At 39.9% G+C, this 27,706-nt stretch overlaps 1 protein-coding gene and 1 long non-coding RNA gene across 3 annotated transcripts; one reads left to right on the forward strand and one right to left on the reverse strand.

The window, feature by feature from the left end:
- Window positions 1-24,346, reverse strand: LOC113126382 (uncharacterized). Its single transcript, XR_004463167.1, has 5 exons — window positions 24,223-24,346; window positions 10,821-10,908; window positions 2,499-2,594; window positions 2,312-2,394; window positions 1-402 (listed from the first exon to the last, which is right to left on the reverse strand). It is a non-coding gene; the product is annotated as an uncharacterized LOC113126382 (long non-coding RNA).
- Window positions 14,290-26,112, forward strand: LOC113126381 (serine/threonine-protein kinase Sgk1). Of its 2 annotated transcripts, none has more exons than XM_026300366.2 (13): window positions 14,290-14,553; window positions 20,908-20,983; window positions 21,775-21,853; window positions 21,942-21,982; window positions 22,090-22,147; window positions 22,248-22,331; window positions 22,475-22,606; window positions 22,724-22,836; window positions 22,952-23,075; window positions 23,192-23,287; window positions 23,371-23,526; window positions 23,628-23,717; window positions 24,178-26,112. In XM_026300366.2, exons 1-13 carry the CDS (start codon window positions 14,526-14,528, stop codon window positions 24,340-24,342), a joined length of 1,242 nt encoding a protein of 413 aa, XP_026156151.1. In that variant the 5' UTR covers window positions 14,290-14,525; the 3' UTR covers window positions 24,343-26,112. The 2 variants fall into 2 exon arrangements, with proteins under 2 accessions (XP_026156151.1, XP_026156150.1); XM_026300365.1 differs by lacking the exon at window positions 14,290-14,553 and adding an exon at window positions 20,173-20,378.
- Window positions 26,113-27,706: the final 1,594 nt, after the last annotated feature.

Genomic DNA, 27,706 nt, shown 5'->3' on the forward strand with positions numbered 1-27,706 from the left:
CATTGTCCCTGTTTTTAGTCATGATTTTGAGTCAGAACCAGTAGGCAGTGACACATTTTGGATGCACACAGCTGAATCAGTACAACATCTTAACCTAAATAAAACCACTCATCTGCAGTCAAGCACTGTTTGAGGAAACAAACCCACAAAGTGCACGTTAACATCCTCTCACAGATGCATCAATATTTTCTCGATGAAAACACTGTCACACGCACTGTAGTGACCCACTTCCACCTGTGTCTATAAAACAAGAGAAGAAGAAAGCTGCTCTCTCCAGGGAAGGCACGAAGTGGAAAATTCCTCCTTCAGTGGCCAAACAAACAGCGTGGGGCCCAGAAGATGCCTGGACAAGCTTGGCATTGTTCAGAAGAATAACTGCCTTATCTCAGGAATCCCTGGGCTCTGGGGAAACAGAGGGAGTTGCAATAGCACTTTCTCAGCATAAAACAATGACATTTTTCCATGAGTGAGATGAACAAAGAGGGAGAAGGCAAGACTTTCTGTTGTGTCCCAATAATCAATAAAAATTCAACTGTAAACTTTTCCCTAGTGCCTTTTCTGTAGCCTCAATGACCCAGTGCCCTCTGTGAGCATTTAACCAACAGTGAAGGACAAACACGAACACGAAGTTACATAATATTGTTTGCATGATAGCAGGATGATTAACTCGTCAACCTCTCGTCTTCACACGAAGCTGTTGCCATTTTTATTCTCCTTCATCCTTGTGATGATCCACAGCAAACTATTCACCCTATTCTGTAAACAACCTCAAGGTCAGCCCCAATTTTCTATTCTCTATTCTCAGTTAAATCTTTGAATTGGACTGAGGTGAACTGCCTACATTAAGTGTTCACCTTCACGGACAAACACAAACACTGCAAAAAATCATCTATTCAGTCATTTTTGCTTGTTTAACCACTTTAACTCACCAGGATGTCCTCCTTTTGCATTAAGTATAAATCCATCCAAAATACATTAATGAAGAAGCAACATACGTATCTTTAAGCATCAATATTGTCAGAATTTAAAAAGGCACACATCATAAACGCTGTGGTTATGGGGAGAATGTTTTTTCAAAGAGCCAGAGCCACCAGCTTTTGTGTTCACCTGCTCCACTGTGACCTTGTAAGAAAATATCCAAGACTTCCTGTTAACACTTCACCACATCTTGTAAACAAATTGTGAAAAATGTGCCATTTGTTCCTGCACCAAACACAGAACAATCAGTTGCGCATCAATAGAAAAGATGGTGGTTATGGAAAGACGACCCAACACTTAGCAGACACTTAGTACTGGAAATCATGTCTTGGCTTTGAGCCCACAAAAGCATACACAGATGATTCAATTACTCTGCTGGAGCTGTTGCATAAGAAGGAACATGAGCAGCAGAGGAGACGGTCGTGAGATGCCAGGTAGTCACTCCACAGTGGCTCTCTCCAGCCTTCACTTAGGACAAATTACACCCAAATTGGAAAGATTTAATCAAGTAATTCTGCAACACATGCAGTCTTTGAATTTCTGTATCTGGATTCCGTCAAACTGGCAACCACAGGGCCACAAACACCAGACATGCACGGCATCAAGCAAGGCCAGGAGTAATGCAATGAACTTGGAATGTTTTTTATTGGCCAAGATTACACAAACCACATAAATAATAAAAGATCAATCCCTTTTCTCCATTTTTCCACAACGTCAGCTGGGTTGCATACCAGGGGCATGACGTTGTATCGGACACAAATTTGAATGTTTAGATCCGTGGTTGCCTTCGGACGAGGTTTCTCTTTCATACTGCTGGCTATTTTCGTTCTTTTACAGTTCGTTAGTGTTAAATCTGACATTCCTAAGGATTTGGTTCAGTGTTTAAGTTTAATACATCAGGACCTAAATACAGTTGGCTGCGTGAAAATCCTATTCAGTGACCGGGCTACAGTCAGGCTTTAAAAATACTGATGAATGAAACAGTCAAGGTCTCAGCTTTTATATTTCTTGGATGCTGGGTTGATTTTCTACATTCCTCTCTCCCTCTCTGTGTACAGCCTTGAAAAAGATATAAATCAGAACCATGAATTATAGTTATGACAGGTTGAAAGCTCAATAAAATGATTTTAGCCAAGTGTATCTCCTTCCACTTCACAGCTGAATTTGGGATGTCACTGAAAAGCAGCTTAAATTGAGCCTTCACCCCTCACTGACCCGTCATGTCTGTGTTGGTAAATGACTGTCATCCCTCACTAAGAGAAATAAGAGGCAGGAGCATTGTGCTAAGCTTGAATCCATGAGCTGTACAGCTGAAGTAAATCACATCTCTCACCTCTCAGAGTACATCCACACTGAGGCTGACGGGCATCACACCTCCCTCAAGTGACCGGATCAATCAGCTCGTTTCCAAGGTTACTGCAATTTACAATCACATGTGGAAAAGATTGGTGCAAAAACTTTTACACCTTATTACTCACAGCACAAACAGCCCCTCAAAGTGTAATCAAGGTGAAACTGACCTGAGTGAGTGTGTTGGAGGTGAGGATGGTTGATGGTGTACAGTCGATCCATGGTGATCGCTCCTGTGTGCTGCTGGACAACATCCTGCTGTGACTCTGAAAGATGCAAAAACACACATTGGAAATGTCAAATCTGAACAGTAATGCAATATACATGTAAATACTTAAAAATACCTTTTCATATTATTCAAATTTAGAAAATGAGTAGGTGAAATGGCCTTAAAATAATATGATGCTGCAGGACATTTTCACAATAACCATATATAGGACAATACATCAGTGACAGCTGTGCTTTTCTTTAAACTCTTTGATCAGCGTCACTGAGTCAAAAAGATGAAGATAATGAAATACAAGTTTTGAAGAAGTCACCATTGCTGCTATCTGCATGTAATGGTTGTATCTGTATCTGACTTTGACAGCCTACATGTTTTTTTTTTTTTTTTTCCAATTGTCCATCTGGTGTTTCATGGCATCTGTTAAAAAACAAGGTCAGAAAATAAAAAATCCAGCTTCATGAAAGCAGAGTCTTAGTGTTAATCTCCTGGTAAAAACGTCCATTAAAGACTCCCTGTGGGATTAAGACCAGAAGAGTGATGAAGAAGTGGACTGAGGCCAAGGTTTTATAAAGAGAAAATCTTAGTATTTAAGATTTTATCCATAACTGATCAGATCATTTTCTTTTGTACAACTAATTGATTCTTTTACTACTCTCAGTAAACTTGTGTTTTCATATTAGGTCAACATTAAGGTCATAGTTTCAGGTTAAAGACTCTTGCTATTACAAAATCAGATCTCTGATGTGCACCCTGGATATACAGTATAAGGTCATCACTTCTCTTTCTGTCAGACTTTATATTCCTTCAGTCATGCAGCAGCTACATTAACCCAGATACAGACCAGGGTATTCTCTTATGCAACCCTGAAACTGAGCAGGACAGCACCACCCATGGTCTGATTTCACTTTGTTAAAAGAATAAAAGAGCATTACAGACCATCACAAAGATGTAAAGAATACAAAACCACCAGAGGTTACGTAAAAGTAAAAGCCAATTCATTCATTGACTGTGGCTCCTCAGGTCCACTGACGCCAGCATCTGAGGTCAAGTGTACAAGCAGCCAGGCATCCATCAACTCAGCTGAAAGAAACTAGAGAGCTTTCATCTTTTATAAGGATTTATTTTTCTCTGCTGCACCTTTGTGGGTTTATGTAAGAGAAAGACTGGCAATCAAGCCGAATGACGTCAGCGGTCTTTAGCAGACGAAGAGTGACTGAAACATTAGACCCAGGAGCAAACCTACAAAAAGTAATCAGGACAGCCAGTACAATGCAGCAGTATGGGTTAATGGGTTAAGATGGTTGAGCTGCATCATCTTGGAACATCAAGCTGTTTTGTCACTGACTATGTACAGGTTTGGCTTTTTTAGTTTACTGCATTCATTTCTCTCCACACTTCATTTCAAACACATCACTACAGATACAGCAGGTTCCTATTTCCGACTCTAATCAACAGAGTTAATCATAAACAGAGAGCAAGTGGGCAGGAGGCATTAAACTAAACCACTTAATGTTTTGGAAACAAGGTATTTCTTAATGTGAACTGGAAACCTAAGTCAAAGAATGTTGTCTTAATGTGTGGAGAAAGGAAACAGGAGCCTATTAATGCAGACGCCCTGACCTTGAAGCCTCTTAACGAGAGTGCAGAGAAAAAAAAAAAAAGCCACCAGCTATCGGACTTTGCCACAGCCGCTCCACATTATAGCATTATTAATCTCTAGTTTACACATCTTTGGGTGAAATACCCACAGCTGACTGAGCCAGACCAGCTGGCAGAGAGCCTGCCCTAGGTTGCACAATTTGGGTCCTGCTCTGGCAAAGCCAAAAGTGATGTCAAAGAAAAGGACATAGACAATAAAATGTATGCTCATAAACAGTAACCCCATGACCTCACTGCCATTCGGACGCCTTTAATCAAAGAGCATCATCTTTATTCTTTGACTCTACATCCTGTATTCCTCCATAAGATTTATCTGGTTGCTATAGCTGCTATTAACGTCACAGAATTTTTTGTTTCATTAAAAAACCAATGATGACCTTTTAAATTACAGTACAACATATTGTTAAAGATTAAAGCAGCTCACAAGCTTTTTTGCATGTGACCCGGTCACAAAAAAGCATGTTGGTGTCTGGGCTTGTTTCAGATGTTTTCAGAGAGATGTTTCCTCTCTAAATTTTCCACTTAAATAAAGTGAAAGGATTTGAAAAGAGTCCAGAAAATTAGCATAAATTTCAGTAGCACAGATTTACTTTTTGTCTTTCTTCTCTCAACAGTCAGAACCTTTCACATCAGCAACATATCTTTGGTACTCCGTCACCAAATGCTAATTAGCCAAATTGTTGACATACTTGCTCAGATACACGTAAGAAGTAAAATACTGCAGCTCCACGATGTAATGTGAATAACTCATGCGGAAGGATTTGATCATTTGGTCAGCAGTGAAAGAGTCCCCGCCAGTCAGGACTTTGAAATTCAGGTTTTCAAAGAGACAGGAGACAAACGTCAGCACAGCAAAAAGATCAAACATCTGTGCAGGTGTTTGTAACAGTCATAACTGGGTTACATATTATTTATGAAATCAAGGGGTCATGTCACAAATATTATCCTTATCATTCATTTGTAAGGGGTATGGCCGAACAAAGAAAAAAAAAACCCTCCCATTTAAATAAAGTGTCCCAATTATGCAAAAAAAAAAAATATATATATATATCCATGTAAGAATATATGTGTTTTATGTTTTGTCTGCCTGTAAGACAACGCACTCACAGGAACAATAAAGCTGAAAGTAGTCAGATATTAAGATGTGACACACAAAGGGACGCAGCCCGATTCACAGTCAACTTAATGTGTAAAATACAAATGTAAAGTAGATTAAGACTCACAGCTGGTCCTGCTCAGCTAGAGCCTGTATGATTTATACACTCAGCACGCTATAGGCTTTTTATATAGATTAATATATATATCATTTTCCTATGAAGAAACTACGTACATTTCAGCAGCTGAGAACCCAGAGAATCACACTGTTTTGCATACCACAGCAGGTTAACCTGGTTTGCTTGTTGATACTACGTCCAGCAACTGCAGTGTTGAGTCAGCTTATATTTACTTTACCTCTGTCTGACTTAATTTTCCTGCCACGAATTCTTAGAATTCCCTGAATATTTTCTAAAGAGCTCAGTGTTTATCCTCTGGGCACTTGTGAACATGTGACTGAACGTCACTTTCTAAACAGAGTGTTTATTTGTGATGTATCCAGGAAGCCTTCACATCCTGTCACATGATTTAAATGATGATAGATATAAAAAAAAAAAAAACAGGTCTATTCTGCAGCCTTGACATGATGGAAAATGCAAGAATATGCAATGTCATCAGGGCTGTGGAGTAGTAATGTGATGGCACATGCTTCCTTTGTAGCACCACGAGACAGACTGTGTGGTTTCACATGCACTCAGAGAGGTCAGAGAAACACTGATACAGTCAGTGTCAGGTCCAGGCAGCTGAGCAGTTTTCCCCACATTAATAATAGAAAGTGCTTCACCTGGTTTATCTTGAAGGACGACTGTCACACTACGACAGTTTGCATTTGCATACGCACACACTATGTGGGTAAAGACCCATTTCCATTTTGATCCCTAATGGTAGCAGTGGAAAACTGAAATTGATTATATATGCAAGGACAACAGTAAAACAACAGCAAGTGTAAGAACACTCTGCTATAACTAAAGGTTGTGCAGACTGACACACTTCAGATTAGTGCATATTATTTTATTATCTGTTATTTAACAGATTCTATGTACATCACCAACCACCATGAGTCATGAGACTTCATATTCATATTCATTCATCAGCACAGGTTCTACTTCTCTCCAAGCACTTGCAAAGAAAATAATGGAGGTGACTAATTCATAAGACCAGATTTTGTAATTGTTGCTTTTCTCAAACATCTTTTCAAAAGCAAATTCAGCCCTTATTTATGTAAGCCTTTTAAAATGTCAAGTACCCTCAGATCTTTGATCGCTTTATGCAGCCTATTTTCTGAGCACAGGTAACCAGGCAGAGCTGAACAGATTTTCTTTTAACTGTTTTCTTTATGACTGTATTTACAGTGACACTGGTGCTGACCAGCTCCTCTCCAAATGATGAGAAGCATTTTTCATATTTATCATTACTTTATAAGTTCAAGGTAACCACCAACACATTTTCCTGTGCTCTTTGAGTATTGATTTATTTTTGGGCCAAATCCTCACTAAAGGTTTAAGAGAAAATCTACATTTTGGACAAAATTTATTTCTTCTGGAGAGGTTACACGCCAAAAAGGTTGGGAACTGCCACCTTCTAAGAAGGATAAATAGTGCAGATGACCCAAAAAGTAAAATTTAGCTAAAGGATACACTACATAGCCTGAAGCAGAGCCTCCACCCACAGGGATTTAGCTAAAAAAGAACTAAATTGACTCTGAGTCACATGTGAAGCTTGAGACTTTGTTTTTTTTTTTGCTGATTTTCTCTGCTCATCTCTGCATGAGGTGTATGCATTTTAATGTGTGTTTCAGTATATGGTGCTAAACTGAAATGCAGTGTCAGGCAGCCAAAAAGGGGCAGCCCTACCACAGAGGCTGCACCTGCAGGTCAGAGCCCATCTCCCCCGCCAGCTTCTTTCGTTGGACACTCTCCTCCCTGGATATTACATAATGAATAATGAATTTCTGCACTGGACGAGAGGAACCCAGTCAAAACATATGGGCATCAATTCTGTTTCCATTTGCCACAGCTAAGTTAAAAACGGGTATTAAAACCTAAACAAATCTATAAACTGTACAGCCTGCATGACTTATATATTCTAACCATCTTTTGGGGATATTAAAAGCAGTTGTCCAGAATTTACGATCGATTATCAATAAAATTTATTGGATCTGGCTGGACATAGTGTAGATCACAAATTGTAGTGTATTGTTTGTATATAAGTGTGTCTATGCTCACACTCACATTACGTAAATGTTCCCATCGTGTTGTTTGGGAAATGTGCAGTGATTCGTCTTCACCACTAGCTGCTTCGGGCCTGCACCTGCTCCCTGCGTCTAATCTCCAGAGCTTTTCCCTGCAAACTCCGTCACTGCACACAGGCTCGTTAATATTCAAGTAACAGCTCGGGTTGACGTAATCGTCCTCTTCGGCAATGATGTCAGCTAATCTATCCCCTGCCCAGTGGACATCTGGATTAAAATGCTCTGCAGGGTGATGCAGCACAGCAGGCCCAGCATTGATTCTTGGCAGCATTGTTTCTACTTCCTGTTGGCTGAGTGTGCCATGCATCCATCAAATTAAAGGCTGAAGACCTGGAATGCTCATTCAGTACTCTTATGTAAAAACACGAAAGCCTTCAGCCCAATGTTGCCAGAAAGATAAATGATTATAAGTGCTGCTGAAAAATGGATCCCTCCACTCTTCCATTCTTATTGGCTTCATTATTCATATGTTACTATCATTGAGTGCTGCAACAATTACTGCATTAGTAGTTCAGTAATTTTTCAAGAAAATGCCAAATGTTGGATGACAATAAACTGAACGTGTTGGTGTTTTTGACTGTTAGCCTATTTCAATACAATGGGAAATGAAAGTGCACATTTTTCATTTCACCACACAGCCCTAAGTTAAGTTAACCTAAGAATATACTGTGAAACAAGCAAGTTATTGTTCGATCTATGAACATTATTTTCATACCATCCAAAACTCAAAGGTTTGGTTTTATACAGGATGTTTATATTTTTCTATGCTTTATCAAAAAGGCATGAACAGGCTCTGCTGTGTTAGGCAGAGCTCAGGACTGCAGCAGAAGTGACCTGAGTGTATGAAGAGCACAGAGGCAGATCAGAGGAGTGTGCGGTGATGATAAAGAACAACCTTCCTACATACAGCATATAGCTGATCTGTCTGTATCTAAAGAAACTGTTAAAAATAACAGCTGCCCAGGAAAAGCTGTGACTCACCTGTATTAAAGGTCTTGAGTACACACCCATATACACTCAGCTACTGTAAATACAAACACACACGGACATGCTTACATTCCTGCCACATACCAGCGCACTCATTAACACAAAACACTGGCTAAACAATGTGTTAGTTACCTGTTATATTGCCAGTTCATTGAATGAAGCTGTTAGTTATTTTTTGCGGCTGTTATTTAAAATATTCAAATATGAATAATATTCAGACTAAAATATTTTTAATCGAGTTAATGAAATGTTCATTTTTGTGTTTTTTTTTTTTAAATGTCATGCAACTATGAGACCTTCATTTTGCAAACACACTTCCCTGTATCCCACCACATCTCTTTGCTGCAGTAGTTAGGTAAGACTATGAGAGGTGTTGTATAACCCAGCACAAAAACATTTATGCCATTTAAATGCACCCTGCTCAGTCGTCTGCAGCACTGCACACATGAAGAAGTACACACACAGAATTATAAATGTATGAATGCGTGCACACACACGGCCTCAATAAGTGCCATCAGGATATCGGCATTTTTAGCTGATCGTCCATGGGAAATGGTGACGTTAATGATATGATTTTTTAGTGTGATGTAATATGTGTCTCTGTTTATTCTGACCTGTAAAAATGTGGCAGGGGACTTCTGAGAATTACATACAAGCGAGTGGGGATGAGTGGGCTATTTCTGTATATTTTCCATCCTGCTCTGTCCTTGGGGTAGACTGGCCGGATGCCCTACTATAGTCCAAGCAAAGTGCTGTGTCCTCATTACTGACAGAAATTAAACTGTCACATTTTAACAGCACCTAAGTTTTCTCTCTTCATCCTTCAGTACATTCATCGTGCGTCAGTTCGCTATAAACTCAACTTCAACCTGATTTTTTTTTTTTTAATAACATCCAGGTTTCATCAGAGGATCATTCAACAGCTATTTCTTTTTAGTAACTCAGGTCTCTGTACTGTGAAGATATGTAAATAGTTTCCAGAGAGCTGTAAAGTCACCAAAGCATTTGTGGTTATCACTTATCTCGACCTCTTCTGAGTGTCTATCAAGTGTCTCTGAGGGTCTGTTTGTGAGTGAAGCAGTGTTGATAACTGAAAGTGATGTTACGAGAAAACATGTCTGCTGGTAAATCTACCATCACCTTTCACCCTGGGAACCGACCAGCATGTTTATCTTACACGCATGTCGAGTGGACAAGCATGAAGCACTACAAAGTTTATGGCCTTCCAGCCAATAGTTGCTGAGGCATTTAACATAAGGCCACACATGTCAACCTGGTGGTGGCGCTAGAGGAAAAAGCAGAGGATCACCAAAATGATTCATCATCTTGGAACCACGGATGTCAGACCAGTTGCAAGAGCAGTACTGACACCTCAGACTGACAATACTTACTAAAACCTTATTATCACAAGTGTAGTTTTAAATGTATCTTACATTCAGCATAGTCTGTAAGAGTTTCAACCATAACATTCATTATAAAAATTGACTTTTCTCTACTGCAAACAGAAATGTACAGATCTGAGGATCTCTGGGAGGTTTTAACCAGTTTAACCAGTTTGACTATCTGTCGAGCCTTTGTGTATTGTCCTTTTCACAGCAAACAGTCTGACTTATCACAGTAGTAAAGGTGTTAGTCCTGTGTTGCTAATAACAATAAAGATGGCTCTGTTTAATTCAAGCATCCTGATGAGTGACAGTGAGTCAGCATGCACAGTACCAGAAAGCTAAATGTAATCATCCATAATTTTATCATTTACACGTTTTTCCTAATATCAAACGTGTTTCCACTGAAAAAGGGAAGTTGATTTTGTTTAGCTATAAAACACCATCAAAAAGAAAAACTAACGAGTAAAAACTCAGAGTTTTTAGGGGCTTTTCTATCTCCTTCTCCTTCGCTGTAAAGTGTGACTCAACATTTGACATTTAGGATCACACGGGTCTTAGGAAGACTAAAGTAGCCCAGCTTGTTTCTATTTATATGTCAGAGTGATAAGCTCTTCCATGTCTACAGAGCATGCCTTTAAATCCACCCTCACCTCAGAGACTGACCTCAGGTTTCTCTTTGACATCCCTAAAATTGTTATTTCTGTTATCTGTGGCTCATCATACAGTGCAGCAACAGGCCACCAGCTTTCTTTGGCTTTTACAGTGAAAGAGCTGAGCTGACACACACACATGCACCTGACAGATCTTTCTCCAACATGCCTGCTGACCTACTGCTAATCAGGTTAAAGATAGCACAGAATGAGCCAAGGCTGTTCCAAGGGTGACCTACTGTACAGACAGAGTGATCTCAATCCTACACCTCCTCTTGGCAGCCTGCTCACATGTTATTTCTTCTCCCATTAGTCGTCATGAATAGGCTGAAGCAGGGAACGAATGAGAACATACAATAAATGTTAAGTTCCTTTGTTTTCAGAGTGAGAGTTTTGGGATTGGCTTTGGATTACAAACACAAACAGTCCTACCCCTGACGGGAAACTTCCCACTTTGGTATTTGAAACTGAAGAACAATTTAAAACCAACCAGCTATTTTCAAAAGGGCGATAAGAAAGCAACTCTATTGTATTTGGTTTCATCACGGGTTCAGATGGGCAATATTTTATTGAATTAAACTGCCTGTGTTACTTTCATTGATTATCTTTTGAGTAAGTGGTAAATCCACAAAATTTCACAAATTTATTTTTATAGTCCAAAACTACAAATCTCCCACAGGAAGATTTAAAGTCTCCACAGCATGACACACCTTTTGGCTTCAGACGCTTGATTCAAGATAAGAAAAAAAAGACTTTTTTAAATGTGCTAATAGGTTATTTTTTTCATTTTCAGACAGAAGCATATGAGCTGTTTCTCCAGTCATTGGATGGATCTAAACTTATACTGGCTCCCATTTCATATCTACCAAAAGCCAAGAGATCATTCCTAACCTTCTCATCCAACTCTTAGCAAGAATCCAAACCAATGTTTTCCATAAATTGTTGCCCCATTCACTTAGTCAACCACCCATTGTAGTATTATTATTATTATTGGACAATAACCAGTTCTATTATTTAATCATACATTTACATACCCATACATTTTTAATGTTAATGAGAAAACTGCTTTCTTTTCAGTAGATCACAGCTAATGTGATGTTTGAGTCCAGCAACAAGAAAAATCTCATTTTCATGTTTGTGTGTAACAGGACAACAGCTCATTACTTGCTTCATTTCTTCGTCAGCTCAGCTCCTCAATAATCAAACCAAAGATGGACGGTGACAAACAACCACGTGGCTGAATCAACATATCGGCCTGTTACTGCATCGCTCCTCGCGTCACCTCATATCCTGCTCATACTTGCCCTGTTGGGACTCTGCCCTAATTTAAATTACATGTAAATCTGTCCATGTAGTGTGCCACAGATTATTCCTGTGCACTGGCCTCATCATGAAACACACTTACATGACATCAGCCTGCATTTTGTTTTTGCTTTCACTGTGAACTATGTCATGCAGTGTTGTTGAAGCTGATGAGCAGGCTGAAAAAGTATTCTTCAGTAAAGACACAAGTGTTAGATGACTCATTGAAAACTTTTTTTCCTCTTGTGTTGGCTCCTGTTAGTTTGTTTCCTGGAGAACTGGATTTCAGCAACAAAGCAGGAATCTGTTCATCAGAAGATTTTGATTCAGTAAAGGCAGAATGAACAAGCAGTAAAATGTCTCACATCATGAATATGCATGTCAACTTGGACTTTTTTAATTCAACAATGCAGATATTGTTTCTCACAGAAATCGCACTCCCACCTCCTGACTGTGGGGATTACAACACACTTCACATTTTGACATCCATGAGGATTTTATGTCAAAGTCAATCAACTGACGCCTCTAAACAGAAACCTAAGTTTTAGTAGTTAGAGGTCACAGCAGGTGCTGCTGCTTATCGCTGAACATATTCTCATTTGCAAGTCTCCTGGGGAAAGTCTAAGTCAAGTTTCACATAATTGTAAGTGTGTCTTGTAGGACTGAACATGTCCTTTATTGTCCTTTGCAGAAAACACAGCTCCCAATAGAACAACACATGAAAATATAATTCATTCATAAGCAAAGCTGAGTTCTATTGAAATAAAATGGCATCTACACATTGTTAATATGGTAGAAAGCAAGTCCCTATAATCCACAGGACTAATATCAAATATCTGAGGTGTGTGGCCGTGCAAGACCTGCCTTATTTATTTGGATTATTTATGTTAACAAATCAAAATGTGCGATTTGAATGTTTCTGCTCTCAAGTCTCCATCAGATTAAATCTCAGCAATTGGGTCTAAAGTCAGACTGAAATCCATCTGTAGACATATACAGTACTCATAATATGTGGCTAAACGCAGCAGAGAGGGGAAAAAAAACAAGACTAGGGTAACGAGCTGTGGGAGCTTGCATGGCTAGCATGCTAACAACTGTCCACAATGTTTTTTGATTATACAGCATTTTATCAGACATTTTACTGTCATTAACCTTTGTCACATCCTGCTGTTATTTTTCAGAAAAGGTATAAAACAAGAATTGACATTGGAAAACCTCCCAGTTGAGAGTCGTAAAATTAAATCAGACTGAACTGTGCAGGAAAGGTTGACTATACTATAAGTCAAATCTTAAGCCCTCATTTTTGTGACAACATCACTCATCTTGGAGTCTCAGGTTTGCAGTGCGGGTGTGAGCTGATATCAAAGGGCACCTGCAGCTCTTATCTCTCAAAGCTTTTTGTCTCAAAGGGCTTTGTAGAGACAGGTGACAAATTAAAGAGGATCCCTGAATAAATGACGCTTGATGCTTTGATAAGTGTGAAAATGATCATATGGATCATATGCTGTAGTTTTCAAAAGATCTCAATCCTATTGGACATGTATAGGAGATTTTGAGACATCACTTTGTGCCACCATCATCAAAACTGTGAGAATATATTTTTTGGAAAGTGATATTTTATCCTTTCGGCAGCATTTAAGAGGTTTGTAGAATCAAAAGACAGGAAGCTGGAAGCTGCTGTGGAGGTCTGTGATGGCCTAAAACCTTCAAAAGTCTTTCTAATGCTAAGATTTCCTCCAATTTCTCCTCATTGTACTGTACTGCATGTGATACTTTGCCTTTATGCTTTGTCTACAACCTTTGTTCTTGATTTGGCACATCCTATAATCTATGTCAGTTAAACATAGTATGATTATAGTGCACTTGTCCAGCTTCCAAGCAAAATTACAATTCAAAACAGCACCTTTGTGTGACAAACAACGTTAGTCGTCAATAATGTTCCTGTACGTCAACCACACAGACCTCACTCATTGTATCTGAATGCCTACAGCCTGAGGCAGACCACTAACAAAGCAATCATAGCTGTCAGTGTGACTAACCACATAATTTTACCCTCAGAAGCCCTCAGAGACAGTAGAAGGAGGTAGAGAAGGTTCATGAGCAGTGAACATATCACCTCTGCCGCTGTGGCCAATTAAAAGTAGATTTTAAACACCTCTCTCTGGTCACAGTATTCCTCAGGTGGTTTCCATGTCATGGAAACTGGTTTCCCCTCCACCAGGATTCCCAACACTCACGGGAGCTGTAACCAGACACCTGCTTTTGTTTTGTTTGAGCCTCTCCAGGTAAATAAAAGAACCAATGAGGGTGGAGGTGGTGGGGTGTGGGGTGTACAGAGGAGGAGAAGCAGGTGCGTCACAGATCTGTGGTTTCAGCTATTTGGTCTCAGTGCAGTAAGAGGAAGAAACAGCAGAGGCAGAGGGAAGAGAGAAGTGCAGCAGGGAAAGTTATTTGCCTGTAAATCAAAGACTTTTCCGACCAGAGCTGCAGTGAAGACAGAGGAAAAGGAAGAGGGAGACATATTTACAGGCGAGATACGTCTTTCTCATGTCCTCTATCACCTGAACGCTCTGCAGCGACAGACGTTCATTCATCACAGACTCTGTGCCCAATAGCAAATATAATCACGCACTTAGGAGGACATGAAGACCGGCAAGAAATCCTTCATAGGTAAGCACTCCTTTAATTGATCGTCTGTCTTATGAGATTTTCTTGGGGATAATGTACAGCAGCATGTCTCAGCAGCACAGCAGAGGCAGATGCACATTAGATGTGCAACTTTCCCTCTCGTGCAGGTTAAAATTCCCATCTACGACTGCTATGAGTGTTTATAAACTGTCCAGTCCTCTCCTCCTTTTTACGTTCCCTTTTTTGCTTTGACGTCATTGTTTCTACATAGATTTTTTATTGTTACACAAGCAACTACATGACTGTATTGAAAGGCATTGTCTAGCACTCCTCTCTGTTCTACCATTGTGTGGTTAATTTTGTAATGTCCAGCCCAGAGCCTCTCATCTCCTCCCTGCAGTGCCACTGCTCCTCATCTCATTTGTCACCTGAGAGGATAAAAGGTACTCCCATGCCTCGACATTGTAACCAGGACTGAAAGGGTCGGACAACTCTGCTGTTAGGTGTTAGCCTGAAAAGCAGTTTTGGTCTCACAAACGTAGCTGGAAAGGCAGAGCTAGAACAAGATATTTGAAAAGCAAATTTCCATTTTCTGATAGCACCTATGTGTTAAAGGAAGTGTTTTACATTCTGAGAGATATTCCTATTTGCTTTCTTACTGAGAGATACATGAGATTATCAATGGCACTCTCATTTGTTTGCTCAATATGAAGCTACCAACTGGAGGTGAATGATTAGCTTAGCATGAAAATGAACAGAGGAAACAGGTAGCCTGGTCCTGTCCAAATGTTAAAAAAAAAAAAAAAACCATTGGTCTTCTAAACCCCCACTAACTAATCCCATTATATCCTGTTTTTGAGCACCAGGCCATTTCCTTCTGTTTACATTTTTTGTGCTAACCTAGCCAGTAGTCTTGAAAGGCTCAGTATGTGTTTGGATTAGGGGGCTCAGGAGTGGAGGTAGATCAAAATTACTCTGAGTGGTTGTATGAGATTTTAAGTAAACGAGAGATTACTGAATAAATGCACCATTTACTGCTCTCATAAGAAGAAACATGGTGGCTGTTTTTCTTCTAAAATAACCACAAAGACCAATTCAAGTGACAACATGCCACGCAGTCACACAAACATGCCACATATGACTTCATCCACATGTTGTGTTTACTAGTTGTTGACAGGGTTCAAATTGGTAATATAACGCAGCTCTTTGTCACATCAGTAACGCGTCAGTGTTGTTTTCCTGCTGTCGCCCTCGATTAAAGAATATCTCAGAGTGATAATGGACCTCTTGAGGTTTACAATGGATTTGAAAGACTATTAACACTCAACAGACCACAAACTGGATCAAATCAATTATTTAGTGGTGGCTTTGCTTGTGAGTTACCTTTATTTCAGCTAGCCTGTCTGCTTCTAGGAGCTGAGTGACGATCATTCGGCAGGCTCATTTCATACGCCACAGTGTACTACGTGTTTTTTCTAGGTCCAGAGGCTTGTTGCTATGTAGAAATTTCACATTTTCCCAATGCAAGGCCATGAAAGAGAAAAGGGAACTTCATACACCAGCAGCAGTCAACACTGTCCACTAACTCTTGATGTTTAGCCAAAATAGCAGCTGCAGTTACTGAATGAGAGTCTGGCACATGAATGAAAATAGTAGTTCAGTAAGGCACATGAGGTTTCCTGTGTGTGCTCCATAGACAGAATACAGTGGTGGAATCACTTCTAGCTGAGCAAACAGACATTAGACTGGTAGTGATACCCGAATACATAACGAGAAAAACCTATCACCATGATAGTAATTATTGCAGGAATAGCAGTCACACTTAGAGGTTCTGCACTTCTAAACAGACAGGATCAACCCCATTTACTTTGCAGCAAATTAACAGCAAATTAAAGCAATATGGAATAAGCTGTGGGTTTGAGGCATCACATGGAGAAAACAAAAATTGATTTCCTCTTTGCTATCAGATGAAGCAGACACATGAGCAGCCACTTAATCATCCGTGGAGAATGGAAAAAATAAAGAACACATCTCATCTCTTGCCTGGGGATTCAGGAGGAAAACAGTGTCATTCTAACTGTGATTTCAGGAGCCAAAATATGCTCCCACTCACTGAGACCTGAGGCTGCACTGCGACGCTGCCTGACTGGACCGCCACCTCCGGTCTGTTTCTCTGCAGTTGTCTGTATGACTAATGCTAAGTGCCGAGAGTAAGTGACAGAATGATGCAGACTACAAGCTCATACCGAAAACAGGAACTGGAGGGAGATGAGATTTTAGCAGAGGTCTGTTCTTAAGCCATGGGTGATGAATTTGGCATGATGGTGCAGGTGTGAACACACGCAATGCCATGAACACTCCTCAGAGCTGGTCAACAAGACCCACATCGTAAATAGGGATCCTCCATCATCATTAACCACCAGCGTCCTGCCAGCCCTACAGCTGGTTGCTCAGATCCTCTTTGCCCGTATGACTCATTCATCCGCCTCAGGCTGCCTCCTACCCACTTCACTGGAGACAAACTGCGAGCAGATATCAATCTAGTTTTTAAATTAGCCCCAGTTTGAGCTGCTTAGTCTATGTATTTTCACTTCATTTGATTCAAGCATCTGATTTTGGGGGAAAAATGTTGAGGAAATATCTGAAACATTCCAGCTGATTAACACTTGTTATGGTACTGATAACCCATTAGCTAGCAATATAAACAGTCTATATACAGTATGTTCAATAAATGGTTTATAACAATAAATTAGTTGCAAGCAGATGTAAGGGCATATTTAAAAGAACCATGTTAAAATCATCTATATAATGCAACAGACAGCTTACAGTTACTTATTCAACATACAAAAAACCACATCTCCCATGAAAAGTTATGAACTTAGCCTGGTTTCAACTCACAAGCAAAATTCATCAGCACTGTCTACTAGTGTCATGTTTCTAACCTCATGGCTGTAATCTCTTCTTTCTAAAATGTCTGTTCAGTCCTCTCTGTCATTACAGGCATGACTAAACTAATTGCAACCCCCCTCAACTTGCCCACAGATTCACCTACTCTATGGAGTCAAGATGTTTAACTGGCAAATGTTGTTAAAGGGGATTAAAACCTCAAATATTAAACGACCACATTTCATTTTGTTCATATTAAACTACTTAGCTAAACAACCGCTGTGAACCACAGAACATTCTTAAATCTGTTTAAAATGTCAAGTGTGCTTTCATTTTCACACTACATACATGAGAAGCACAAACCGGGGTTAATTTTCAATGCAACACATGCAGAAATGTGCAGCCCAAGAGAGCCTCACGCATCAAGTGGTACTGTACCAAGACTGGGGAGTTATGATCGATGGCCGCCCGTGAGAGTTAAAAAGGCTTTTACTGGATCTGCTGGCAGGTGACTCACACAACTACTTGTCAGTGAGAAGAAGCATTGCTTGTCGGCTCAGCGTCAATAGCATGACTGAACAGAGTGGTGGAAATCAGGACAGCTTTTGTACAGGTGCTAAATAAAACCTGATTACACCGTCAAGTGACACAACAGAGCTGGCACAGAGACCACATCCTAATTCACGTTCAGTTCAATTTCAGGGATCTACTCAATGATCCTCTGATTAAATATAAGTTTGAACTGGTGGTTCAACACTCACCCTAAGAGTTACCAGAGAAATGTGAATGTGAGATTCCCCTAACACTTTGTGATCTATGCGTCACTTGTTTAACCCAGAAAAATGTTTCATTTTCAAAAACAGAAGTACGACTTTAACCAGCTGTGCTTTGCCACCTGACTATTGGTTCCATCACAACGGAAAGAATGCAAACAAAAGACAGAAAAAACATTGTTCAAGGTACGAGAGCTGACAATGACACACTTCATGACGTAAGGGCAAAGGCTGACCTGAGGTATCAGTGCTATATAATCAGATCTGGTGTCTTTCTCAACAAAACTGAAACCGATCTCTATGCGTTTGCACAAGAAACCTTCCACAGTATGATGATAGCTAGCTAGATAGCTAGTTTTTGTTAGGGCCTACTTCACAGATAAGGCACTTACGTTCCTCTTTCCCCACCACAAGAACTACTGGCCCTGTGAAATCTCACTTCCTTTAAAATCAGTCATTCGCAGAGGATAAAACTCAGGAGTTCCCCGCTGACATGAATAACTAAGAACCAAAATAGATGTCTATGAAAACAGCACCCAGACCTTTACTGAGTGAAACCTGTAGTGATCAGTCAATTTATTGATCTGTTGCTCGACAGAAAATTAGGCAATCCTGGAAAAACCAACAAGAGGAAGCTTGATTTTGAAAACCAGAAATCAACCAAAGAAATGCTGGTCCAGCTTCTCAAATAGGAAAAACGTAATATCTTTGGGTTTTACACTGTTGGCCAGATAGAACATGACGTCTAAGGATGTCCACTTAGATGAAGCATCATTTCGAAGTACTTTCAAAATTAAAGCACTACATTTAATCACATTTTTTGTCACTGTGAGAGCAAAAAGTCTGAGGGGTCCAAAACCCAAAAATATTCAAATCTGAGTAGCTGGAAACAGAATGTCTGGTCACCGATAAATCGACCCATTGTTTCAGCACTAAGTAAGCATTACATACATATAATCTAAATCCTTTTTTCTATAAAATATATAGAAACTACAGCTATCACATACATTTCTTTGGTTAAATACAACATTTCACTAATAAATAGCAGAATAAAAGGGTAAAGTAGCATGAGATTAAAATACTTAGTGTATTCTTTGAGCAGATGTACTTATGCAGCATTAAAATAGACATGTTTTTGTCATCCCATGGATAAAACACTCTCTAAAAGCCATAAGTGCCCTATGAGTGATCAAGCAGCTCTTCAGTTAACAGACCTTAAAGTGCCTCTGCTGGTAAATCACTAACACTCACTGGAAAATTTTCAATGTGGTTCACTCTCCTCCTCAGGCAGTATAGCTATCTGCATTATGGCACAGTTATGTAACTTACAGGGTTAGTGGACCACATCACTGACAGCTGGACTGATCACAGCCTCAGCCTGGATGAGCATTTCTAATTTCTTTGAATTTATGTAACTCTGCCATGGCAAGTCACCTTCACAACCTTGACCTTATCATCAACCTTTGTGTAGGTTATTGAGATCGCAGATTGCAGCTTTTGCAGGCAGATGCAGAGATGAAGCAACCATGAGACATTTATCCACATCTTTTCAAAATAAAACTCTTTTCCATGCTGGCTCTTCATGCAACCATGAAAGCAGAAAGAGAGTATCAGCTCTGCTCATGTGTCTGCAGATTTTTTTTTTTTTTGTTCATTTTGTTTTTGTTTTCAGTTATTGCGTACTGTAAACCCTTTGTACGCACACTCATTACAGTCAGATGGAGTTTTCCATTCCGAGAAAATGAGGAGGTGGTGGTGGTGGGAGTGTGAGGAGGCTACCTCACACTTCCGCCTCTTCATCTTCATCCTCCTCCTCTGTGGTGATCCCCCCCCCCCTCCCCACGAAGGCAGAATATGGGCTGCAGCGGAATCCCGTGACGTCACACGTCCATGTAGTTACCGTGGTTACAGAGGGTGACGGAAAAAGAGGTGTGGCCTCATCCGGTACCACGTGTTCCGTATAAATAGGCTGGCTGGCTCGTTCGGTGTTCAGCGGCACTTGAGAGCGGAGCGTGGTCGGTGCAGCTCTGCTCGTTAAACGGGACACGTCGATAAGTTAAAGGTTAGAAGAGGACCACAGAGGAATTATTGTTTTTTTTCTGTTTGTGTTCATCCTGGATATTCGTTTTGCGCACAATATGGCTGTGACTGAAGCTGGATGCGACCTGACTTACTGTAAGATGAGGGGGATTGTTGCCGTTCTCACCGGTGAGCGATAAAAATGACAAAAACATCACTGTTCATATTCCTCACCAAAGCTATTGAAAATATAAATGCAATATTAATACTTTGATATGTATTTATTGATGAGTCAAACACATGCTTTGCTGTGCTTTTCAGTTCTGCTTTCACAGACATAAAAAAAACAAATAAATTGCTTAGAATTAAAAGTTACTGAGAGAAAATATACTTAAAAAAAAAAATCAAAGCGTTGCAATAAGACTCTAGGATGAAAAATCCTGTTGGCCATCACTGATGGTATCTGAATGAATGACCCAAGTGGTTGCATAACCCTTAAGCCCGCTGCATTAGAGGGTCTATGAGCAACACACAAATCTACCCAATAACAACATATCTGGAACTCTAACTGTGGATTACAGGTCTATCTCTGTGTTCCTCTCCATTGGGAGACAAACATCTTTGTATCATGTGTGATGAATGAAACCACGTATGTGATGCTGTGTTTGCCCTGCTATCCCCTCTGACGTAAATGGCTCCCCTCTGTCTCCATTTGCAGCTTTCATCAAGGAGAGAAAAATGGGGCTGAATGACTTCATCCAGAAGCTGGTGTCTACTCCACATATCTGCCAACAGTGAGTATTTCAATTATCAATATTTTGTTATGTAAAATAGACTGGGATGGAAATTTGGCCCTTAAATGAGGCACAATGAACATCTCTGGGTGTCAGGCACTTCCTGGCTGTAGTATTTATGTCTGATCATTAGCCCATTCATGATCAGTGTGCTCAGTGCCAATCCAATCAGCCACTTGAATTTGGCAGGACATTCTGTGAAAACCATAATCTGGGTCCAAGAAGCCAGGGTTAAGTATAGTCCTTTCATGACAAGTCCTCTACTGCCTAATCACCTTTCCACAAATCCCCTCTGTCCCCTAGACGAGGATAAAGCAGTAATTCAATTATTACATGATACATGGCTCTGGCCATCCCACTATCCTGAACTCCCGGGCCATGCCCTCCAGGTCAGGACCTGGTGCTGTGGAAAATTACCCGGGCAATGCATCTGCCCCCTCGAGTTACTGCCGGAGGAAAAGCGTGTCTAAGATGGACCACTGAATTCTGCAGTGCAGTATGAACCGTCTTGTAATTGGCCAGGTGCTTTAGGACTTTCTGTCTTTCTGGGACAGGTTAGGCAGTTACACACTGATGAGACTGTCCTAAAACTGACCTGTCTGGAAGTTTACAATGATCATGTACGTGCCAAGATGAGGAGAACTCATCCAGCTATAGATCCCATTAAGAAAATTTTAAATTTGTAATCATCAATACCGAGTCATGAAATCTTAAGAAACGTAACACTGAGTTATACTGTAAAAAAAAAGTAATAAATGATTTTAAAATCCATCCTATAACTCTTTTTTCAGTGTTGAAGTTAACAACTTCTTGAAGATTGATGAGAATCAAAATGAGGAAGCTGAAAATGACCAACTTCCTGAAAGTCCGGTAAGCACAAGGTTTTCATTGTCTGGTGCATTTTCTTGTCCAAATTATAGCTATGTGTTTATATATTCCCCCATTTCATATATTCCAGATGTGCCTAAATTCACGAAGTTCATTGGCCGAGGACACTCAGTAAGTAGACTTATATCATCTCTTTCTATTTTTACAATGCAAACTACAACAACTTTGCTGAAATACAGAGCAAAAATCCTAAATTTTGGTCTGTTTCTCCACATTAGGATTAAACCCTCTGATTTTGACTACCTCAAAATTATCGGCAAAGGCAGCTTTGGAAAGGTCAGTCTATCTTTCTGTCCAACTTTTTTATAACCAGCCTCTCGTCTGCTAATATTTATCACAGTTCTCATCACTGATGCAAATGTTTGATGTATTACAGGTTCTGCTGGCTCGACACAAAGAGTCCACCAAATACTATGCTGTTAAAGTGCTGCAGAAGAAAATCATCTTGAAGAAGAAAGAGGTAAGCACCTTCAACTAAAATTAAACTCCAGACATCAGTATTAATCATGCATGAACCAAGTGTAATTCCCTTCTGTCATGTAATGTCAAATACTTATATGATGAATAGAGAGCATAATTTATCTTTTGACCCCCCCACCCCAGCAAAAACATATCATGGCTGAGCGCAGTGTGTTGATGAAGAACATCAAGCATCCTTTCCTTGTGGGACTGCACTACTCCTTCCAGACTACTGACAAGCTGTACTTTGTGCTGGACTATGTTAATGGTGGAGAGGTATGTTTAAAACCTCACAACACCCAGAAATAATCCCCAGAGCTCAATCAGCTCATAACTTCACAATATGTATCAGGTTAGGATGTTAACAGATATGTGTGGGGTTTTTTTCTCCAGTTGTTCTACCATCTCCAAAGAGAGAGAATCTTCCTGGAGCCCAGAGCCAGGTTCTACGCTGCTGAAATTGCAAGTGCGCTTGGCTACCTTCACTCGCTGCACATTGTGTACAGGTAATGGATGGTGCTACAGCTCCCCCTAGTGGACATAATTGGGAAAAACATGTGGGCACACAATATTCACCTTGATGCATTTTGAATAATCCTTTCTTTTTATCATCCTTTACAGGGACCTGAAGCCTGAGAACATCCTGCTAGACTCACAGGGCCATATCGTCCTGACAGACTTTGGCCTCTGCAAAGAAGGCCTTGAGCCCAATGGTACCACAACAACCTTCTGTGGAACACCTGAGGTACAAACCTAAGCTCTACAACTTTTAGACATCCTAATATTTCTGCAGAAACACCACTGAGGACAAAGGTAAACTGTCAGACATGGGTTGACTTATTCTTGTGGATTTCCTCATAGTACTTGGCCCCTGAGGTTCTCCAGAAGCAGGCTTACGACCGCACTGTTGACTGGTGGTGCCTGGGATCAGTGCTCTACGAGATGCTCTATGGACTTGTAAGTGTAATTTGTGACTTTATGTAATGGAACTCCTGTGTTTATATACCAAACAAACTCAATCTGTTCCTTTTCTTTCACAGCCTCCATTCTACAGTCGCAATACAGCTGAGATGTACAACAACATCCTGCACAAAGCTCCTGTGCTCAAGCCCAATGTGTCAAATGCAGGCAGAGAACTGCTGGAGGGACTCCTACAGAAGGACCGCACCAAGAGGCTGGGAGGAAAGGATGACTTTGTAAGTGCACACACATAATCCTTCATTCCAGTACACAACTGTGAGAGATTAGTAAGGATTGTTTGTCATTAGTGTGCTCATCTTGCACTTCTTCCTTCCAGCTTGAACTCAAGTTCCATTCCTTCTTCTCTCCAATTAACTGGGATGACCTGATGGCCAAGAGGATCACACCCCCATTTATTCCCTCAGTGGTAGGTTCAGACTACAATTCTAATAATAATTTTCATTATCAGTTATTTTGTCTGCATCAGGAAAGAGTGAACAATGCACATCTGATGTCTTTAAATTGTTTATTTTGTCAAACCAAAACCACTCAACAACATAAGCTACTACATTTGCAATCACCTAGGGCTTCAAATAACAGTATTTTTAGTATTGCTAAATTCATTGATTAATCTCAGAATTAACTAATTTATTATTTGGTTTATAAAATGTCAGCTAATACTAAAAAAATGCCTTTTACAAGCTCTCAGAGTGCACGATGACATCTTCAAATGTCAGGCCAAATCCCAGACATTTTCAGTTTGCTTGTTAAATGGTGTAAATAATGGATCAGTTACCAAAATACACTAATATGCTTCTTAACAATAAAAAAATCTGTTAGTGTTTAATGACTACACATCTAATCTTCCCGTCTGCTTGGTTTCACAGACTGGTCCCACAGACCTCCGACACTTTGACCCTGAGTTCACCCACCTGCCAGTGTCGTCCTCCCTTTGCACTGACACCCTGACTGTGACCAGCAGCATCAAGGAAGCAGCTGGAGCCTTCCCAGGCTTCTCTTATGCGCCTCCAGCAGGCCACTCCTTCATGTGAACGCCTGCATCACTCCTGTCAGGAGAATGAAGACAAACAGGACAAAAACATTGGACTGAAACTCTTAATTTCATAGAGGGACCACTGTGGAGCAGCCTGTCTGGGATGACGTTACAACTAAGGCCCGATAAGAGGATCAAAGTGACAAATAAACATGAATGACAGTGGGCAGATCATGACGGAACTAGTGCATGACTTCTGTACTGATGGGGACTCTCATGTTACAACACCACTGGCCCAACTGTTCTGCCTCAACCATGTAAAACTATATGTGTGTGCCAAGTATGGATGCACTTTGGGGTCATAAAGCACTATCTGGTGGCTCTGGAGCTCATAGCTACTGGAGAAGTGACATGAAGAGAAGTGCCTGAGGTTCAGAAGGCAGTTCGGACAGTAAACAGCAGCACTGGCCAAGAAGAGCCAGCTTTATCAAACACCACAAAACCATTTCATTTGTTTGGACTTAAGGTTGATGCCTTCATTTAATGTCAACATATATTAAAGCTGTTGTCTTATTTTCATGTGAATGCTCAATTGCACTCGAGGAAACAAGGGTCAAAAAAAGTTAAACACTGCTTTAAGCATGAGCCACTTTGGGTTAGACAGCAGTGCATCTTTCTACTTATTTCATATCTTTACTTTAGACAGTGAAATTCATTTTAATATTGTCCACTACTTGGACCAAGTAGACTATATTTTAACACACACTTTTTTGACCAGTTTGTCCTCATAAACTTAAGATCAACATTTTACTGTAATGTGTAGAAAACATGTTACATATATTTTATTTAATAACCATAAACATTCACTGTTTACGTTTAAGAAAGTTCTGCATATATTATGATTTTTGAATGTTTCTTGATATGAAAAGAAAAATATATTTCCTGTATGGCAATATATTTTATTTTTGTTTTTTCTAACTCCTTTTCATCTACAACTAGTGACTATGTTAATCTATATCTGCTATTTGCAAAGTTTATGACAGACTTCTCATATTGATCAGAAGAGTGTGATATGGACTTCAATCAGCAATAACAAACCCACATCAGATAGCACATAGTGTATATTCAGCTTCTCTTAAATTCAAGTGATTGCTGTTTTATTGCAAACACTTCAGACAAACTATAGAATCTATGATTGCAAATGTTTTTGCATTTATGCATAATGTAGAGAAGAACTGTGAATGTCTTGTGCCTGTCCAAGGCGGCCTGATCCATGTATACTGTATGTACATATCCCTTTTCCCTAAACCTCTTGGTCCCTTTACTAGAAAATCTGTATTTAAAAAGTGCTTATGTAAGTTGACAAAGAACCACTGGGTGAAGCAGTTGTTGGCTTTCCTAACAGTGTTTAACCACCAGCTACTGTATAATATTGTTCTGGAAAGTCCAACAGAATAAAGAAAGAATAATTATCTCTTTATCTCTTTAGGCAGATGTGTAAACTGTAATTTCAGCTCTAATATTCATTACATTGTTAAGAGAGGATCATGACTAAAACAGAGATTGCTCATGACATTGTTTTGGACCATTGCATAGGCTACAGAAAACGTATTTTCAAGCCTGCTGAAAACAATTGTAAAAAATAAGGCAACGCACAGTTCTAGATAATTTTCTTCCATATTTGGAAGCATTACACTTCTGTTTTGTATTTTTATGTATATTTATTTTCATGCCACTGCTACTGTATGAAGAGGATCATTTACATGATCGGCTGAAATACTGAACTGTAATCTGTGTCAGAAATGGCAAATAAAATCTCTAAGTTGAATGCAAGTATCCTGTTCTTGTTGGCAATACTATAGATGCAACTATAACTATTAGTAATTTACCACTTTATAAAATAATGTAATACACTATCTCAAAATAAATAAAAAATGGCAGAAAACATCATATCAGTTGTGTCAGACCAACAGTCTAAAATCCAAATCTGCTATAATTATATTTTAGATCACTGAACTACTGCTTATTTAGCGCAGGTACAGTACAGAGTAAGGTCTTTGTCTAAACTTAAATTAACCTCAAAATTGTATGTTGTTAACTACATCCCATTTGTTTGTATTTCAAACATGTTTAGCAAACATAGGATATATTTAGATATGGCTCGTTGTGCACTTTTAGAGAGAGTCTAAAAGGATAAGGAAAAAGGGGAAAATTTAGAATTAGAATCAAAGTTTCAGCAGTCTAAATGTTTATGAAAGGCTGCTTTAGAAATATAAGCTACATTTTCTCATGTGCCAAAGGCCTAAATGTTGAATAGCTAAACATATAGTATCTATAGACAAAGTGCAAACGACACATAAACAAAGCCTTTTCGTTTTAATAGTTAAACAAACGTTTTCCGGTCCTGAACAAAATGTATTAGCTAGTATTATTAGTAGTAATATTATTAGTATTTTGTTAAAACGACCTGACCTCAGCTAGCTTAAATTTAACCAAACATTAGTGATGGGCAAATGATACCGAGGCTTCGGAGCTTGTGTCACTCTTCTTTTGATTTCTGTCACGGGATTGAAACAGTGCCAGTGTTTCATTCGTGCTCTTTAGAGGTTGCTATTGCTTCAGTTGTCCACCAGATGTCACTGTCACCGAAGTCTCGAAGCTTTGAATCTTTTTCGGCACAATTGTCAGGAAAGGCTCAGTGCTTCATGAGGCTTCACTTGCCCATCACTACGGACGAGGAAAAAACAGACACAGCAGAAACGAGAGGGCAGGGAATAACTGCCTAATCAAAACAAGGTGACGTGCATGAACAAAAACTAGATCCTGCTCAGTCCTACAAAATAAAAGTCCCTTACAGGAAGTCCGAGGCAGGATCGTAACATGAACAAAGGACAAACATGACATTATAAGGTTGCCAAAAATCACATCTCATTGGTTGACTACAGGTGGGGAGGGCTTTGGTTTAGACTTTCACCTTCCCTTGTTGGTGCCCTGGGTTGGTCCCAACCCCTCAGCACTTTGCCATCCTCCTCTTCTTATCTTCTTGTCCAGAGCTGCTCCTCATCCTACAAAACATTCTGTGACACAGTACCTAGTACATCTGTATCCCTTTTACATAAGCCCCCCTTTTATGGTAACTCATCCTTGAAGTCTGTGATTCTTTCATCCCTAAGTACACCTTGCCTCTCCCTCTGTAACAGTGTATCATACAGGGCCTCTCTCAGCCTGGCAACTTCACCTCGCCTCCCCTCAGCAACAGTGTCATATGGGGCCTCTCTTTCTGCGGGCTGACCTTTTCTGTAGCATCATGTATACACACTGTAGAAACTATTCCTGTGCCCTTTCTCTCCCTGTGACCTTTCTTTCCCTGCACAACACATATGTTACTGATTACATAGTTAGAGGGTTAACCCAGCATCAAG

The sequence above is a fragment of the Mastacembelus armatus genome, chromosome 11, assembly GCF_900324485.2.
Source record: "Mastacembelus armatus chromosome 11, fMasArm1.2, whole genome shotgun sequence".
In the NCBI taxonomy this organism is placed as follows: Eukaryota; Metazoa; Chordata; class Actinopteri; order Synbranchiformes; family Mastacembelidae; genus Mastacembelus; species Mastacembelus armatus.